At 34.6% G+C, this 18,102-nt stretch overlaps 3 protein-coding genes and 1 pseudogene across 3 annotated transcripts; all 4 read right to left on the reverse strand.

Moving 5' to 3' along the window:
* Positions 1-2,347: 2,347 nt before the first annotated feature.
* LOC120126130 (DEAD-box ATP-dependent RNA helicase 8-like) lies at positions 2,348-6,324 on the reverse strand. Its single transcript, XM_039144411.1, has 10 exons — positions 5,646-6,324; positions 5,177-5,237; positions 4,454-4,688; positions 4,097-4,335; positions 3,754-4,005; positions 3,493-3,673; positions 3,095-3,183; positions 2,930-3,003; positions 2,719-2,841; positions 2,348-2,612 (listed from the first exon to the last, which is right to left on the reverse strand). Exons 1-9 carry the CDS (start codon positions 5,915-5,917, stop codon positions 2,763-2,765), a joined length of 1,482 nt encoding a protein of 493 aa, XP_039000342.1. The 5' UTR covers positions 5,918-6,324; the 3' UTR covers positions 2,348-2,612; positions 2,719-2,762.
* Positions 6,325-7,154: 830 nt separating this feature from the next.
* LOC120126139 (LIM domain-containing protein PLIM2b-like) lies at positions 7,155-8,095 on the reverse strand. Its single transcript, XM_039144417.1, has 3 exons — positions 7,862-8,095; positions 7,660-7,759; positions 7,155-7,549 (listed from the first exon to the last, which is right to left on the reverse strand). Exons 1-3 carry the CDS (start codon positions 7,994-7,996, stop codon positions 7,155-7,157), a joined length of 630 nt encoding a protein of 209 aa, XP_039000348.1. The 5' UTR covers positions 7,997-8,095.
* A 637-nt stretch (positions 8,096-8,732) lies between these two features.
* LOC120125482 lies at positions 8,733-10,657 on the reverse strand (annotated as a pseudogene).
* Positions 10,658-11,663: 1,006 nt separating this feature from the next.
* LOC120126166 (NAD-dependent malic enzyme 59 kDa isoform, mitochondrial-like) lies at positions 11,664-16,588 on the reverse strand. Its single transcript, XM_039144442.1, has 19 exons — positions 16,415-16,588; positions 16,179-16,275; positions 15,780-15,901; positions 15,532-15,699; positions 15,325-15,453; positions 14,898-14,958; positions 14,654-14,757; positions 14,497-14,580; positions 14,266-14,372; positions 14,040-14,139; positions 13,581-13,688; positions 13,337-13,402; positions 13,115-13,187; positions 12,932-13,018; positions 12,742-12,796; positions 12,580-12,651; positions 12,435-12,497; positions 11,882-11,996; positions 11,664-11,783 (listed from the first exon to the last, which is right to left on the reverse strand). The coding sequence occupies exons 1-19, from the start codon at positions 16,556-16,558 to the stop codon at positions 11,712-11,714; spliced, it is 1,827 nt and encodes a 608-aa protein (XP_039000373.1). The 5' UTR covers positions 16,559-16,588; the 3' UTR covers positions 11,664-11,711.
* Positions 16,589-18,102: the final 1,514 nt, after the last annotated feature.

Below are 18,102 nucleotides of genomic sequence, written 5' to 3' on the forward strand. Positions count from 1 at the left end.
AATCAGGATACCCTGGTTACTCTAGAAGCTAGGTAAACATTTGCGTGGTAGAATGTCCAGACAAATCTCAATTACTGCACAAGGAATTTCTTTATCGACTGGGCATAGATGCCCCCAAGTACTCGTATGGAGTAGGTTGGTTGGGTGAACTATTTCGATGTATAAATTTCGGATCTCACCCTAGGTAGGCTAGAGGGGTGTGTGTCTCTAAGATGTAACGAAACCCTCCGACCATACCATGTTGCCCACCTTTATATGTATGTATAGATTTGCATTTTCATATGCGAATGTTAATGTTGCAAGCATGATCATCGAATGGATGTATATAATATAGTTTGGTTATTAGTCTGACACTGAGCTTGTGAGCTCAGCGTTCAAAATTTGTTTCCATGTACAGGTTCTTAGGAAGAGCGTTTAAAGAGCTTATCGCGCAGCCCGCCTTCTAGACCACATCATCTTTTTAGTACGTCTTGAATATATTTTTAGAGGACATGTATTGTATATGGACCTTTGGTATTCGAGTCATAACTGTATTTTGAAACAATCTTTGAAATTTGTTTGGCTATATTTTGGGGCTCCCTATCTGTAAACTCAAAAACTATTATTTTATCATTTTTTGACTTTGATAGATGATTTGCACGTGATATTTATAATTGTTTAAAAAGGAATTTTTTGGTTAACCACTTCAGTGGTTTCGTGTAACGCACTAATCTGTCGGTCTTTAGATTGTAGTAGATTAGGACGTTTCAAGAAGAGTTTTTTTCTTTCCAAATAATTTTAGGATTTATATTTTATTTAATTGATTTGAGTATTTTTATTTGGGTTTAAAATTAATTGAGTTTTAAAATATTAATGGGTTTAAGGTTAAAATTTATTAGGTCTTAATATTTCAAACGAGTTTGGAGATTGGGCTAATATAAACGAACGAACATAAATGAACAAATAATCGAACGTTCACGAACATAATGAACAAACGAGTCCTTTGTTCGTGTTCATTCATTTAATTAAACGAACATAAAATTTTTTTCATGTTCGTTCGTTTAATAATAAATGAACTTCCCGCCAAATAATTCACGAGCAATTCGCTAAATGTTCAATTCGTTTACAGGCCTAATTATAAGGTGTTGCTTTGTTGAGTTTCCCAACTATTAAAAGTTATAAAATAATCAACCGACTATTCATTATGTTTTAAATTTGTCATTTTTCATTAAAAAAATAACAACAATATGAGTTGGATGTTAATTTATTGTCTGAGATATGATAGCCGTTTGAGATCCTAAGATCAAATTTTATCATATCTCAAACAACAGATTAACATCCAACTCAGATTGTTGTTAATTTTTTAATGAAAAATGACAAATTTAGAACATAATGAATAGCTAAGTGACCATTTGTAACTTTTAATAGTCGAGTGACTCAACAAAGCAACATCATATAATTAAAGGGCCACTATATAACTTTTGATGGTCGAAATACTTAACAAATCAACACCATATATAGTTAAGGGACCACATGTATACTTTACCCTAAAATTTGTAGGAGTTAATTACACCGCACCCTAATCAAAAATTAAATTTTATAATAGTTAATTACAACTGTTTCTAAATTATTGTTTTCATTTTAAATTATTTTCTAAAGTTTTATTTAAAAATTATAAAACTCATTCTAAATGAATCTTAAAAACATTTTAATTTCATCTCAAACCATGATCTTTATTCTAAATTGATCCCTAAAATTTTTAACATTCTAGTTTTATTCCTAAACCACCATTCAGTCTATTAATAAACTATCATTATATGTTAATCATATTCTGTGTTAACAAAATCATTAATTGTCATATACAAACTGATATATATTATATAATAATACTATATGACAAACAATAATTAATATTAAAATTAATAAAATAACAATTTATCTTTAAAACACAGAGAATTATAACATATTAAATAAAACAAAAATCAAATAGCCTTTCAAATTCATTCTTGTTAATGATTTCAAAAACATTGTACAACATTAATTATCATTTATATCACACTATATTATTACATAATTGTTTGAAATTTATTTTACAAGATACATGATTAACATACATCGATAATTTTGAAGATGAAATTGAAATATTAAAAAGTTTAAAAATTAATTTTGAAGGAGGGACATGGAGTGGGAGCATGTGATGCAATTTACTCGCTTTATAAGCACATTCTAGGTCTTGCTAGAAACAAGAACACCCGAATGAAAGTAGGAAAGTGGAAACTAGCAATGTCTCAAAACAAATTGAAAATGGGAATGAGAGAGAAAAAAAAGGCAAGCCAAGTCATTTATTTTTAAATGTCAGATAGATGCCTTTTATTTATCCATACGACAAAGGTGAGCAACTGCACCAACATAAAACAACACATAAGTTCCTTGCACAAAGCTACATCCTTTCCACCATATGATGAGACTACCATAACAGTACCAAACATATGTTAAACTAAATCGAAAACAGGAATTCGAGGAATCGATAGAAGATTACATGCACATACAGTAGCAATAACAGTCTTCTACCAACACTTAACATGGCATCCATCTGCCAGGGCAAACACCTTGACTGACCACCTTCATTAACCCTAATAAACAATGCAAACCATTGTAGCATATAAATTGCACAGGTACAACAAGCAAAGAGATCTTTTGGTGGATGTAATCTAAAACTAGACACGTGTGGTTGCTCACCGTCGATTACCATCATAGGCTGAACAGGAAACATCTACCATTAATCATCGGCAGTAAATTGCCTGATCAATGTGTGGAGGTATTTGCTTAATTTCAGTTCCAAGTTCTTGTTCAATCCTATACCTGTTACAAAGGACCACACAAAATTTCAATAAACCAGGAGAACCTCGATGTATATAGTACCATGGATAAGTTGGGTATGGTAACATACAAGTTAAAGCGGTCCTCATAAGTGATCAAATTCACAGCCAATCCAAGATGACCAAACCTTCCCGATCGACCAACCTGCCCATTAAAAGAATATCCGTGAGGATTACCAAAAAGAATGATATGAACATTGCACCGCGCAAGAGATAAAATATCTTAACCAACATACTCTATGAAGGTATGTTTCTGAGTTCTTGGGGAAGTCAAAGTTAATAACAACGTTAACAGCTTGGATATCTATACCCCTCGTAAAAAGATCTGCAGAAAGTACAAATACAATGTTAGGAGATTATTCTTCAAGACGACTATCACAGAATGCTTATGAAGAGTAAAATCCTATTCAGCACATGCATCAGGAATTGATTATAAGGCACGTGAGGTATGTTGCTCAAAATAAAATTAAAATTAAAGCCAGAAACATTGGGTTCAAATTAGTTATTTTCTACCAAAACAGTAAAAGAAAGTACTTCAAACTATCAGCTTAAACCATGGATTTACTTGTTAAAGAATCAAACAGCAGACAAGATTAGCTCATATCCCAAAAATACACAGCACAGCATAACATACCAGTACAAACAAGGTTCCTGCATGCACCATTGCGGAAATCATGAAATACTCTGTTACGATGGTCCTGAAGCATTTTTGCATGGATATAAAAGCAAGAGTAGCCAAGTTCTGTAATTTTCTTGGCCAACAACTCCACCCGATTTACCGAGTTGCAGAAAATGATTGATTGGTTTATTTGCAGCTGGAGATAAATAAATATCACAACTCATCCAAACAAAGGTAAAGAGAGAAAAATAGATAAAGCTTTTTATAACATCAAACCTTAGAGAAAAGAGTATTTAGGCAATGAACTTTCTGTCTTTCTTCCACAAAGGCATAATATTGAGTAATACCCTTCAGAGTAAGCTCATCCATTAGATTAATAATATAAGGCTTTTTAAGGTATCTGTCTTTAAAGTCCTTGACAGTAACAGGAAATGTAGCTGAAAACATCAAAATTTGACGATTCGCTGGAAGAAATTGTATCAACTGCTCTATAGATGGTTGAAACTCCGGAGACAGAAGTTTATCTGCCTGAAAGAAACCAAAACACACAAAATCAGATAAAATGCAAAAAGAAAATCGAACTGAAAGAAAACATGCAGAGAAACTACCAAATTATTACCTCATCCATGATAAGCATTGAACAATCTTTCAAAATGCAAACACCTTTTTTAGCAAGGTCCAGAATTCTCCCAGGAGTTCCAACCAGCAAGTGGACAGGTTGATACAGTCTCATGATATCATCCTTGAGACTGGTACCTCCAGTTGTGACCATGACTTGAATTTGTAAATGCTTCCCAAGCTCTTTGCAGACTTGTGATGTCTGAAGAGCCAGTTCTCTTGTTGGAACAAGTATGACAGCTATGCAAAAAACAGATATTCAGTAAAAAACAACTGAACGGATAATGAAAAATCAGAACTCAAGTGTGGCATTGTACACACAAAAAGACTGGGGAAAAAAGGTAGATGGAGATCAAACCTTGAATAACATTGTTATCTTGGTCAATTTTTTCCAAGGTAGGAATGCAAAATGCCGCTGTCTTCCCAGTTCCATTCTTGGCTCTAGCAAGAATATCACTTCCAGTTAAAGCAATAGGAATACTCTCTTCTTGAATAGGAGAAGGCCTTTCAAAACCCTTCTCATATATTCCCATAAGTAGTTCACGTTTTAGAAAATAGTCCTCGAATTCATTTCCTTTGGTAGCTGTCACATCCTGGAATCAATTTAATAGGCAGATAAGCTCATAAACATGTAAATAGATGATTTGAAACAACAATAAACACCAACATACTACCATCATGCCTTGTAATGAGATATATGTCACAAAAATAAGAGAATATGGTACAAAGGATGAAATTGCAAGCCTAAACAGCACTAACAGAAGGCCACAGCATAAAAAACCCCAGTTATCAGTTCCCCAAGTTAAAAACTTCTAAATTTATACATTTATAATACGAATTAAAAAATAGTAATCCACTTGTATCACCAGAATAACATAAGAAAGCATAAGAAAGCAATTTTTCCTTCATCATTCTAAGGAGCTGAGAAGAATTTTTAATATTTCATGAAGGTATGAAGATGATCAAAGTGAAATACATAAAATCATTCAAGAAATTTTAGAATCATAATTCTACAATGTACAGTATCATTAACAAGGAAGTAAATATTCGACACCAGAACAGATATCATTTACATAAATACCTCTGTTTTGTAGCGTGTATCTTGCGGTGGCATCTTTAGCCTTGCCTTCCAATCTTGCGAGCTGAAAGAGGATGTAATAAAAGATGTAAACAACCGTGAAACCATAAACAACAAACCTGATACGTTTATTAAAGGGAAAATTAAGCATAGAAAACTCAATTTGTGAAAAATCAAATAAAGATTAAGTTACCATCCACATCATGTGCAAGAGAAAATTCCAACTCATAGTTAAATAAAATACTAACAGTCTAAAGCAACAAAAGCAACCTTTCTCTGAATAATCGAGTCCTTCCAAACAAATGGAAAGTTCAGTACTAAATCAAACCATAGAACTATTGCATAAGATGACTACAATATTCAAAAACCTGTAAAATCGCCTTCTATTGAGAGAGAATGCAACAAAACAATAGAAACAAAGATTTTTCGTATCTCGAAATAACAAAAAAGATGAGAATAAATGAAAAGGGACCTAGAGTCGACGGCTTCGGATTGCACGGTCTTCTCGACCTCGTCGACCACATTAGAGTCATTGCCGCCGGGCAATTGGTTTCGTCTGAGCCACAGCTGTTGCTGGTGATGATGCTGCTGCTGCTGCTGTTGTTGAAAATGCTGGTGATTCTGCACCAAATTCCTCTGCACGTACTGCTGTTGCGAAGGCCTGGACTGAAAGCTAGGGCTCGCGTTCACTCCGCCACCACGGCCAGCACCGATCCCCGGTGGATACCTCCCTCTACTATTCATATCACAATCCTAATCTCCTAGAAACCAGATTCGAAAACCTAGATAAACCGAAATCTATACACAACTAGCCAAACAAACCGCAAAGCTAGGGCTTCTCAGAAAGGCGGTAACGCCTTAAATAGTGGCAAAACCGAGGGTCGTTCTAGAGCACAAGAAAGAGGCTACGCTTTGGTAGCCGAATCAAAATAAGGGGGGCTTAGATCACAAATTTGAGTGAAATCTCAGAGATCTATCAAAAACAAGGAAAAATGAAATGATTTCTGGAGAAGAAATCGAATGATTTGGGTTTTGGGATTCCTTAATTGTTTGATTTTTGGTGGCTAAAGGAAACAAAAAGATGTTAGTTTTTAGAACGAAATTAGTAGAAGAGACGAGACATGAGGTTGATTCTTAGTCGCTTCCGAGTTTGTCAAGAAAATTAAATCAGGGCATCCAGATATTTTTTTCGAAAATGTTTATATTTATGAAGTACAGGATAAAGTACACCGAAGGTCTCTAAACTATGATCAAATAATTATTTTGACCACTGAACTATAAAAAAATACACAATGATCATTAAAAATATCAAATTATTACATAATAATAACATTTGATAAATCTAATGACCGTTATATAATATTTTGATAAAATATAATGATTAAATTTGACGAGCTTAATGATTATTCTGTAATAGTTTAATAAATTTAATTAATGTTTATAATTTTTTTGAAAGTTTAGTGACTAAATGATCATGCGATCATAGTTTAGGGGCGTATGGTATCTTTATCCTAATTATATCGCTAACAACAAATAACCCACCTATTTTTAAGAGATAACACGGCTTGTAAGTATTCCGTATTCCCCTCAAAATGGGATTAAAAATGAAGTAATTAAATTATATAAACGAATGGCATGTACAATGTTTAGTGATGGGTTAAGAAGGAAGGTTAGGAGGGAAGGTGCTTGGTGAGTCGGGAGGGAGTGGGGCTCATGAAAACGTTGGTGAGTCGGGAGTGAGTGTAAAACGTCGGTGCATCTTTATATATTTTACTAGTATTTGATTGAAATAGTTAGATGAATCTGAATATAAAAAAGTAGGGTGTTTATACTTAAGTACAGAGAGAAATTAAAAAACAAGAGGTGGAAAATATTTCACTTTTTGATATCATCCAATCATGCGCAGAAAACATCATGCGCGCGGGAATTAAAAAGAAAAAGAATCGATCGTCTTCTTTCCTTTTCTTCCTTTGTATCACGACTACTCTTCGGTTTCGTCTTGATCGGCCGGCGCATCATATTCTTGATCAGCTCGGTTGTTTTCAGCGAAGTCGGTGGAAGAGGAGGCGGAGCTGTTCCTCCTATGCGCGGCAGCCTCGAGGACGTGGGTGTAGTTCCCTTTCACCATGAACAGCTGTGCGAAGTGGTGCTTGCAGTACAGCACGCCGTCGAGCGACGCGTACGACGAGTGGGTCAATGGACATCCGCCGTGAGCGCACCGGAAGCAATTCTTGTGGTACAATTCCCCTTCCATTGTGACCTTTTCCAATGGATACACTGTCTTCTCGCAAGCACGGCATTTGTCTATAGTTCCGGAAAACATGGATGAAAGTTTGCTGGGAGTCCTCGGCTGATCATCTTTCCTGTCGTTCTTCGCTGTAAAAAGGTTATAATCAAAGAGAATTAATGTTGTTATTCTTAACCATGCAGCAAAAATGTAAATAGTTTTAAGAAAATTTAAGGGTGAGAGTAAATATAAATTGTACCTGATTGGAAATTCTTGCTGAAATTGCCAGATTCCTTAAATAGTTGTTCAAAATGAGTCCTGCAATACAGGACTCCATCCATGGAGGAGTAGGTGGACATCTATGAAGGAAAGAGATAAACATATTCAAATTATTAAACTCGTTTTTCGATTTCATCGAGGATCGTTGTTCGAGTTTGCAGAATCAAAACATGGAAACATACCTCGAGTTTGCCCTTGCAATGGGTGCATTTGAAGCATGTTTTATGGTAAGGGGCACCTTCAAGGGTCATCAATTCCACAGCGTAGACAGTCTTGTCACAAGCCTTGCACTTGTCCAAAGTTCCTGTGAATGCCATTGTTGTTGGTCTTTTTTTTTTGGGTTAGAACTTGGCTTGTGGCTTCGGTTTTGTCGATGGAACGGAGGAACTGTTGGGCAAGAACAAAAGATGCAACTCGACCACCCCGGTTTGTGGTTTCTGACAAAACGAGAGCTGATGATCGGAACAGCTGTGTTGGGTTTGGTTTTTATTATATATAAAAAAAGAGGGTTCGAGGGATGGCGAGAATTCTGATGGGGGTTGAGCTGGTTAATTGGCCGCACAGGTGATTGGAGATGCTTAAATTTTGGGACAGGTTAATGTACAAATTGTGGAGAAAAACCTGGGCCTTAAGCTTTTGACCTCTTCTTTCTTTAGTTAATGGAGTTAGTGGTGCTCATGTCTGACATGCACAATGATTTTAATGACCCTATGTTATCCCACTATATCATAAAATAATCCATCTACCATCCAAACCAAATCAAAGTATGCGTACTATGGTAATCTCTGCCCCGATTTGAAAACATGCATCAATCTTTAAAAAAATAATTCTATTATTAAAATTATAATATCTAACAAGGAAGACCCTTTCATTTGTTCCTTCACTAACAAAGCAACAATCTGAATAGCATTTGGAACACCTGATCTAAAACTCAGCAAAAATAGATACCAAGTAGCTTGAAGAAAAATACAAAATATAATCTTATGGAAGCTTAATTCATTGGTTTTAAGATCACTTTAAACTGAGAATCTGTCTGTAAATGATTTCAATTTGAGATACAAGCTGATACATTCATTAGCTAAATCTTTCATCAAAAGGATGATGACACTTCCTTTCTAAGGAACAAAAGACCTGAAGGGCCATTATTTGGCAGCAATGCTAGTCTTGCAACATTTTCAGCTCCTTCAGCTGCAGTTAGGACCCCAAAAGTGCAAGTTATATCGGTTTTAACAAAGCCTGGGCCAATGGAATTGACTAGGAAACTTGGGTACTTCTTTCCTAGAATCCTGGTGTAGGCATTCATTGCTGCTTTAGAGAGTGTGTATGCTGAGAAATAAGTAGGCCATCCTTGATCTTTCAGTGGTCCTTTTTTGAAATCTTCAAAAAACTGTTTTAAAACTTCATCCAATTGTTCTTCTGTAAGATTTTCTGCATCACTCATCACTTTCTTGGCCCATTGATTGGATACATTCTGCACAACCATGGCAGAAGATGATTAAAAATTAAAACTTCTTTCAAAGCTTATAGAGTTGTTTAGCAACTAATACTTAGGCAACTATGGGTCCAAATGAAAAGATAGCTGTCACCCACATGCTGCAATTCAACATGAAAAAGAGAGCTGTCGACTGAACCCCAGCAATCTATACTATGCTGAGAGCCGGTGGCGGGATCACAGAGCCAGGAGAGACTCGGATTGGAGCCGTAACACACCCGCATTGTGGCCTATGTTACATAGGTAGGGTGTTCAAGCACAAAGTGTGCAAAACGCTCACGTCTTTGCAAGACCCCCATCCAAAGCACTCTCGGCTCTGTGAACCTAGCACAGGGAGGATTCGACCATCTGCCCGACGAACAAAATTTCGTGGATTTCTCCCGAAAGAGGAGGGAGTCCCCCCAACAAATGTGTATATCATGTACCTTCAACAACCCCCTAATAGGGGAAACATTGACAATCCTGGGGGAGGAGGATAACTGGAGGACAGGAACAAATGCTTCAACCATTCTTTTTGCACCAAGTAGTTGGCTTCCAAGCATTCTTCTGCCAACTCAGATGTCTGAGTTGCAATCTCAAACTGACTGGCTTGCTCTTCACTTGGCTGCATGATTTAAGAGTAATCCTTCCTAATTCATCTTTTGTTCTTCACCACAGATAAAAATTTCATCATAAAATAAATGATTTTACAATTTATCTGTTTTTTCTCAAACCACTAATGACTATCCCAATTCCAGATCAGATCTTATGTCTACACTTGTACGAACAGATTAAATTACTTACAAAGTAACCAGCAAGTTGAATGGCTTCAGCAAGAGCTTGCTGGTGCAGAACAGCTCCAAAAACGCCAGCATTGTTATCCAAAGCACCGAGTTTTCCGAATTTCGATTCGACATAATCTGCAAGTGAGGCAACACTAGAAGGGTCTGTTACATCAAGTTGATGAAAAACCACATTATCAGATAAACCGGAATCTTTGAGTTTTGCAAAAGCTTCGAGTCCCCTTTTTTCATCTCTAAAAGTCAAAACCACAGTTATCCCTATTGAAGCCAGGTTCCTGCATAGCTCAAAACCGATTCCCTTGTTTGCTCCAGTTACGACTGCAAACCTAAGGCAGAGAGGAAGATTTTGATGGAGGTTAAGAAATTTACATGTAGTATCAAAGAAATATGATGGATATGATGGAAGTTGTAGCTTGAAGGGTTAGTTCACTCTGGGCTTTATTTTTAAGTGCGCACCAAAAAGTTTAGAAAAGAAAAAAAAACATGGTTGGTAGTTAGGTAAATTGTCACGTTAACAATTAATCATTGAGTTTTAAGTTATGTAGTTATTTTATTATTATTAGACTCTTTTGTCTTTTATTTATCAATGATATATAAAATTATTTAAAAATAATTATGTAATAGGTTTTTTCTTTTTTTTTAATAAAAAATATAATTTTTCGGTTATTTCTTTCAATTAATAATTGCACGCCATTAATTGACATTGGCGATAAAATTGGTATTAAAATTTCACATTTTATATCTCTTTTTTTTTTTCCTTTTTAGATTATTTTCTTTACAAAATCCACTTTAAATTATTAAAATTTATTTAAAGTTCAATGTTTAATGCTTTTATCATTTTTATTATCATTTGATAAATTAATTTTAAGATATATTTTAAATTCGAGAATGTCCCTAAATCTCAAAATATTTTTTTGTATTTAATTTTATGAGTTTTAAAGAGAATTTGAAAAAAAATTAAATTGATAAAGTGTTTGAGAAAAGTGATGCAAATTCATTGATGCTTAGGGCAGCTACAAAAAATGTGAAAGAATGATAATTTATAACTACAATTAAAAATGAATGAAAATATTCTAATTTTAATAAAAAAGATATGAGATGAAATAAAATAATATTCTTAGTTTTCTCATCACCATCAACTTGTAATATTATTTGGTTATCAATAATTTAACGATTTAAAAACAAAATTTTAATAAAAAAATTAATGTTAAATTAACTTTTTTAAATCAATAACAATTGATGTACATATTAAAATTCAATATTTTTTTATTAATCTAGAATATTTATAAGGTATAATATATGTTTAAATGCCTTTTAATCATTAAATAATAAAAATTCATTGTCTTTATAGTCTCTGATGCTCGAACTTAAGATTTCTAAAGATAACAAAATTCTTTTAAGACTTTAACCACTTATATAACATGTGTTACCAACTTTCAATAACTAACCGTATAATATACCCTTATAGTTAACAAATCTTATATATGTACACTAATATACCGCAATAGTTAACAAATTTAGTCGGCAGTATGGTTTTTTGTTTTATTTGGGCCATAGATTTCAGGTAAAATCAAGTTCATCCGAAGGGTAATTAATTTCAAAATATTTAAAACTCACTAAATAATTTAAAGTTATTATGCCAAAAAATGTAAATTTATTAAAAATTATAAAGCCTGGTTTATTTATATTCTGCCGCTGAAGCAGGGGCCGAAGAAATTGACCCAAATTCAAATCAAAATTGTGTGAGGGAAAGAGAGACTACTTCTGTTGAACAAGTGGGCTGTAATTAGGGTACCACATATGGGAACGTACGTATTTCACCGTCTCCTCCTGCACCCATCCATCCAGCGTGAATATATAATCATCTTTAATTTCAGGATTTTGTTAGTCTAACTAGAACAAAAGTAACGGAGAAAGAAATTGCATACTTCTGACATGCTGGCCAGATCTCTAGGACCCACTTGTAAATACCCTTCAGCCACTTCCTCTTCAACAGCAGCTCGGACGACAACTGCTCCAACCTCAGCTGTGATATCTCGAATACTGTAATACCATACGACCGTCAATGTATTGTTAAAACCGTAAAGTGAACATATGATATATATTTCACACAATACATTTATCAAATACATATAATTACACTAGTTAGATGTTAGGTTTTACAATCTCGCAAAAACTTTTAGCAAATTTAATTTACAACTTTTTCATTTTTATGTACACATACATTTATCAACTACATCACATTATAATCTGCAAGTCTAGAAAAATTACTTATTACATTATAATCTACAAGTCTAGAGAAATATAATTTTATCTTATTGTTTACATCACCAAATTTAACTTGAAGATTCAACTTTGATTTCTAATATATATATATATAACGGTAATGGTTTATTTTGGGTGTATGAACAAAGAAAAACAAGTAGACTTTTTACCACTTTTGAACACGGAAAAGTCTCCGGAGAGCCAAAGAAATATTACCTATTGACAGATGGAAACAATATGCCCTTTTGGATTTCTTCGTCGGTCATATAAGATGCAAGGCTGCAATGCAAAGGATAGCATTTCATTCACAACTTCCATAACAAGAAGGGAAGCAACTATATAATAATAAACACATTCATACCGTTCAGCAGCAGCTTGCAACATTCCATCGGTTATAAAACGAGCACCAGAGACCAAAGCTCCCAAGCCAATCCTGGATTAAAATCAACAATGGTTAAACCGAAGTTAAGATCGAAATACAGTTAACGAACGAAAGGACAGCGAACCAGAAAATAACACCTACCCTGGGAACAGGTACATGTTATTTGCTTGATTTACATAACCCACTTTGCCCTTACCTGTCAACACTAAAATGATTAGAATGTAATAATAGCCATAACTGAAAAGAAAACCCACAAACACGTGCTGTACATTGCCATAAACGGCTTGTAAAAGTATGATGCTATATCTTTCAGACAAGATATGGAGGATACCGAGCTTGACATCTTCAAAAGGACTTCCACTGGCAAAGATCATGTTTTCTCCGGCATACTTAAAAGCTTCAGTAGCAGTGCATTCAGCTGTTCAGTTTAAACGCAAACAGATGTCAAGACGAAATATCTAGTTTTAAAAGGAAAACCATAGTGCATGGCAAGAGCAGGACAGAGAAAACAAACCATTCATTGTGGGATTTGACATAGCAAATATAGCAGGTCTACTTGAACCAGATTCACGCATAGCCTTGAGCACCTGTTTTTGAGCCAACAAAGCGGAGAGGAACTCAACACAATGCAGAATGTCAACAGTAATCAGAATTTAAAAATAAGCATAAACTGCACCCCAATAACAAAATAAATGTCATATGTAATTGAGATATATAGAAAAATAGGAATTTCCACCTCTTCACCGAACACACCGCCAACTCCAGACAAACCAAGAAGCACATCAGGTTTGACCTTCTTTACCTGAATAAAATTCATGACAATTAGGTTCTTATATATGTAAAGAACAGCCATGACTTGTTAAAGATTGTACTTATAAAAAGGAGTATCATAACATCAACCTTTTCATCGTTGAACAAAAAGATTCAACTTATCACTTCAATTATACATGTTGCCCCTCATGCACTAATATTGAGCTTACCACTTCAAGTAGAGAGTCGCCATCTTTAAGTTCCCCTATCTGTCCAGGATCTTTAGCAAATGGTACCGCTGTCGGATCAAGATTCTTCCTTCCTTTAGTGATGAGACCCTTAACCAACAACAAACAATTAGGAATGTATGTATGTACCCACCACATGGAGTACGGAATTAATAATACCAGAGGGTCAAGTGACAAAGTAGCAAAAACATTTATATTCCTAGTGTCAAGCCATAAGCACTTTGTACTAGCAGTAATAAATTAAAAGGGGGAAGAGAACTATGAATGAAGTAGATAAAATATAAAGAAACCTATATATAATTTTTCTAGTAGAACTTTTTGACTTGTTTAGTTCATGAACTCTCCATCTTTTTTACACGAGAAAGGACGATACATATCTAGAAGAACATAAAAGGCTTTGCTCAAATAGGATGAAAAGTACTAGAGTACAAAAAACTGTACATCTTTATCAAGTAGGAAAAAGTTCTGGGAAGCTGTTTCTGCTTTTCCTGTCATCTTTGCAACAGCTTGCACGGCCATGGTAAGAACACCAAGCCCTGCACTGGATGCCAGACAGAAAAGTGTGTGTGTGAGAAATAAAGCAGAGATGGAATGGGCACAAAGGAACAGTGGAATACTTGTGGTGAGAGAATGAAATCCCGAGAATTATCTATAAGTTGGCCATTACCTTCCAGCTCCCACCACAACAATCTTTTGGTTTGGAAAGTGATCCAAAGGCCGACCTTGTGCTCTTACAGTTCCTAACAATCCAGCAAGTGCAACTCCAGCAGTTCCCTAAAAGACATTAGATAAGAACAACTTCCTAATACTGGTGGCATTCATAGTGATGCTGCAGTATCTGCATTACACAAGAAACTAATCCAGTCCATAAAAGTAACATGCTGAGCCAAGTGCTCACCTGTACGTCATCATTAAACATGCAAAACCTTCTCCTATAGCGTTTCAGAGTTTCAAAGGCCCACTTCATTTGAAAATCCTCAAACTGAATGGGGAAACCATTAAATAAACATCAAGCTACAAGCATAAAACAAACCTCACTTCTGAAAGAAAGAAACCTGTATAATAGCCTTAGGCCAACGTGTTAAAACTGCTTCAATGAACTCATCAATAATTGATAGATATTCTTCCCCTTCTAACCTAGGTTGTCTTAGTCCTAAATCTGTCCAAACCCAAAAAAAAAGTCGAAAGAAATCTTAACAATCTGTCAAAAAACAAAGTAACAGAAAACATTTCATATGTTCCAGTCTATGAGGGAATAACTACATAAGAACAAAGTAATTAAATACATATTTTACTCACAAAGTGGGTCGTCAATTAGCTTTAGATTGTTAGTACCAACATCTAGCATAACCGGGAGTATCTGTCAAAGACATATTGATTGAGTTATTAAAGTTATAACACAAGAAAAGAGAGTTGACATAGCAACAAAAAGTTGAAAACGTAAAATACAATAATAACAGGGAACAAATATTTTCAGCTAGATATAAACCAAATGGTTGCAAATAAGCATGAATATAACAGTCTAACAGAGAGCTTCAACTGTTGGTTAAACATATCAAATACAGCCCACATCCAAACACAAGTATGAAAATGATCGCAAATGGTTGATACAGGCCAAATTAATCGGTGTTAAGTACCGATAAGAATGTATAACTCAAATTATATAGATGACAGATATGAACATACATGCAAACACGCACAAAGAAGAAGAAAGCATAACCCATACTCTCTGTGGGTTGAGACCGGCAGCTGCAACATACATATCAAGTTTTCCGATTGGTATTCCAATCCCATGAACTCCAAGGTCACCAAGACCAAGAATTCTACTGCCATCAGTCAAGACTATCATATCAACCTGTAAAACAGAAGGAAATTGAATTTAATATTAGATCTTCGTGCAATAAGCAAAAATTTGTAACCTGCAGAAGCTTACCCTTTGAGCAGGCCAATTATATATCATAGACATCATCTCTCCTTTATCCTTTGCACTGAAATACATTCCTCGTGGGCGTCTGAATAATCCAGAATAATTTTGGCATACTAGTCCTACAGTTGGGGTGTAAATTATCGGAGCAAAATCTTTGATGTTGTCAATAAGAACCTGAGGCAATATTCAAGTGATGTTCAGAACTTAAAAGTTCTGTATACATATTAGAAACCGGGACAAGCAAAGAAACTTACTCGGAAGTACAGTGTTTCATTCCTGTCATGCAATCTGTTCAAAATCCTCCATTTCGCTAATGCAACAACGCTAGTATCCGATTCGTTCTGTGTATTTTTCTCCAAGGTGCGATATGATTCAACTAGCGATTGAAAAAAGTGTCAAAATTAAGGCTATTGTTAAAAATTAAGATAAGATCAACCAGGCCAAAATATCTCCTAAAAGACAATATATAATAGAGAAAAATGATTTTCAATTTTCAAATCCAAATAAATATTTACTATCTAAATCAGATCAGATACTAGCCTTTCATTTACTCAAATCATAGATACTTATATATTGATTTCTACCTTCAAATTGAAAGCTTCTTAATATAAATCTAAGACTGCCCTGAAAATATAAGTAGGGATCAAACTTACTAAAACGAGCATATTGCTGCTCAAATGATATCACGCGTGGCGGAAGGAGACCACGAAGCCCCAGTCTATTCTTTTCAGTCAAAGGAAAGCCAGTGTCCTGAAGTTTAACAAGAAAAAGAGAGAGCAATAAGAAAACAATAAGACAATGGAAAATAATAAAAAAGAAATTACTTCTAAGTGCAAATATAACAAATTCATCAGAGATCATATTTAGAAAAAGAGATTGCTAAAATAACCTTGTTGATCCAAGGATCATGAAGAATATCAGCTCCACGCTTGTGAATAATACAAGGACAAGGAATCATCGATGAGAAGCAACGTCTCGATCGGCTCAGTCTCGACGCCACAAATCTCGCCAGATTCCACATTCCGCGCTCCATATTTCAATATCCGAATTCACCAAAAAAAAAAACTCACTGATAAAAATATTGCAAACGTAGAGTGGTGGTTTTGTTCTGAACGTGAGTTCAGTTCAATATTTATATACTAAATTTTGATGAAGAATTATTCACTTCTATAATCTTGTTGTTCTCTCTATTTATTGATGATTTTATTTTTGTTTGGCTTAAGGTCGTGTGTGTGAGCGCGGAGAGTATATGTGGAAGCGGAAAACAGTTATAATTGTTGGAAAATTCTCAGTGTTTGGGAGAGAATGCGATTTGGTTGGACCGCGAACGCTTATTTGGAATATGGACCGCAATTCTAACTTTAATTTATTTTATTTTTCCTAAATTTTGAGATATCGTTTTTACTATTTAAATTCTCATAATTTTTATTTATAATATTTAATAAGTTGTTTTCTAACAACGTTATTTCTTTTATTGTTGTACCTTCTTATTATATCAAGATCTTTGAAGAACTTATATATAATAGGGGCCCCGAAAGAATATTTTTGAACATAGAAATTTTGAAGTCTTACTGATAAGTTATGATTATTTGACATGATCTCTAATAGATCTACGTGATATGTCAGACTCAAAAACAATTAATAGTTGATCACAAAAATCATGTCAATCTACGAATAATCATTATAATCTTAAGTTTGATATCAGTACTATGAATCACTATAAAACTTATTGATCAAGACTAAAAGAATGACTATAACTTTTCTTCGCTCATCATCTTTTACTTTCTTATAAAGACAGAGAACTTGAATATGATCAACAATAGTATTATCACTGACTACCACTCTCATTCTAAATCAAAAGAGATCAACGCTCGATATAACCCATTTATTTTTATTCACACTTATTAACGAACAAAAAAAAAATCTCACTAGTGAAAATAGGCCTAAACAATTATGATATAGAAAATATGAGAAATCCAATAAAAATATTACAAATAAAACGGTTTAATATATCAATTGACATTTAATCTTGATAATTTATCGGCTAAGTACGTCGATTCGCTTGATCTTGAAAATTTGAATGCTGCAGCTACGTTGGTCACCAAAACTTGATACGTGTTGCTTCTTGTGGAACTCAAATTCTCATGAAAAAACTGATCTTCCTCATCTGAACAATTCTTATCTCGATTGGATTCATGATGTTGGATTTGTTTCTTCTTCAAAGGAGTGTCTCGTGTTTTATTCTGTCGTCCCAGTGATCAAAAAGTGTACTATTTATGCTTATATTCAAGACGACAGGAGCCATCTCTGCGGCGCTATTGTATGCGGTTCAAAAGCATGTGCATTTAACTTGTTTGAAGGTTTAGGTGAGTTTGAGTTTGAAATAGAGCCAGAACTTAGCTTCAAACGATTTGATGCATGACTGGCAGCACCTTATCTAGTTGCCAAGGTGCAGCTGGTCGGCTCCTGTGGCAAACTATTTATCCTTCAAAGAAAGTTGACAATCGACACTCGATAAATGAGAAAGGGTTTTCAACTTGCCTCTTTATACGACCTTTCAATTGTTGGGTAACTATT

This window comes from Hibiscus syriacus, unplaced genomic scaffold (genome assembly GCF_006381635.1).
Source record: "Hibiscus syriacus cultivar Baekdansim isolate YM2019G1 unplaced genomic scaffold, ASM638163v2 tig00001349_pilon, whole genome shotgun sequence".
NCBI lineage: Eukaryota > Viridiplantae > Streptophyta > Magnoliopsida > Malvales > Malvaceae > Hibiscus > Hibiscus syriacus.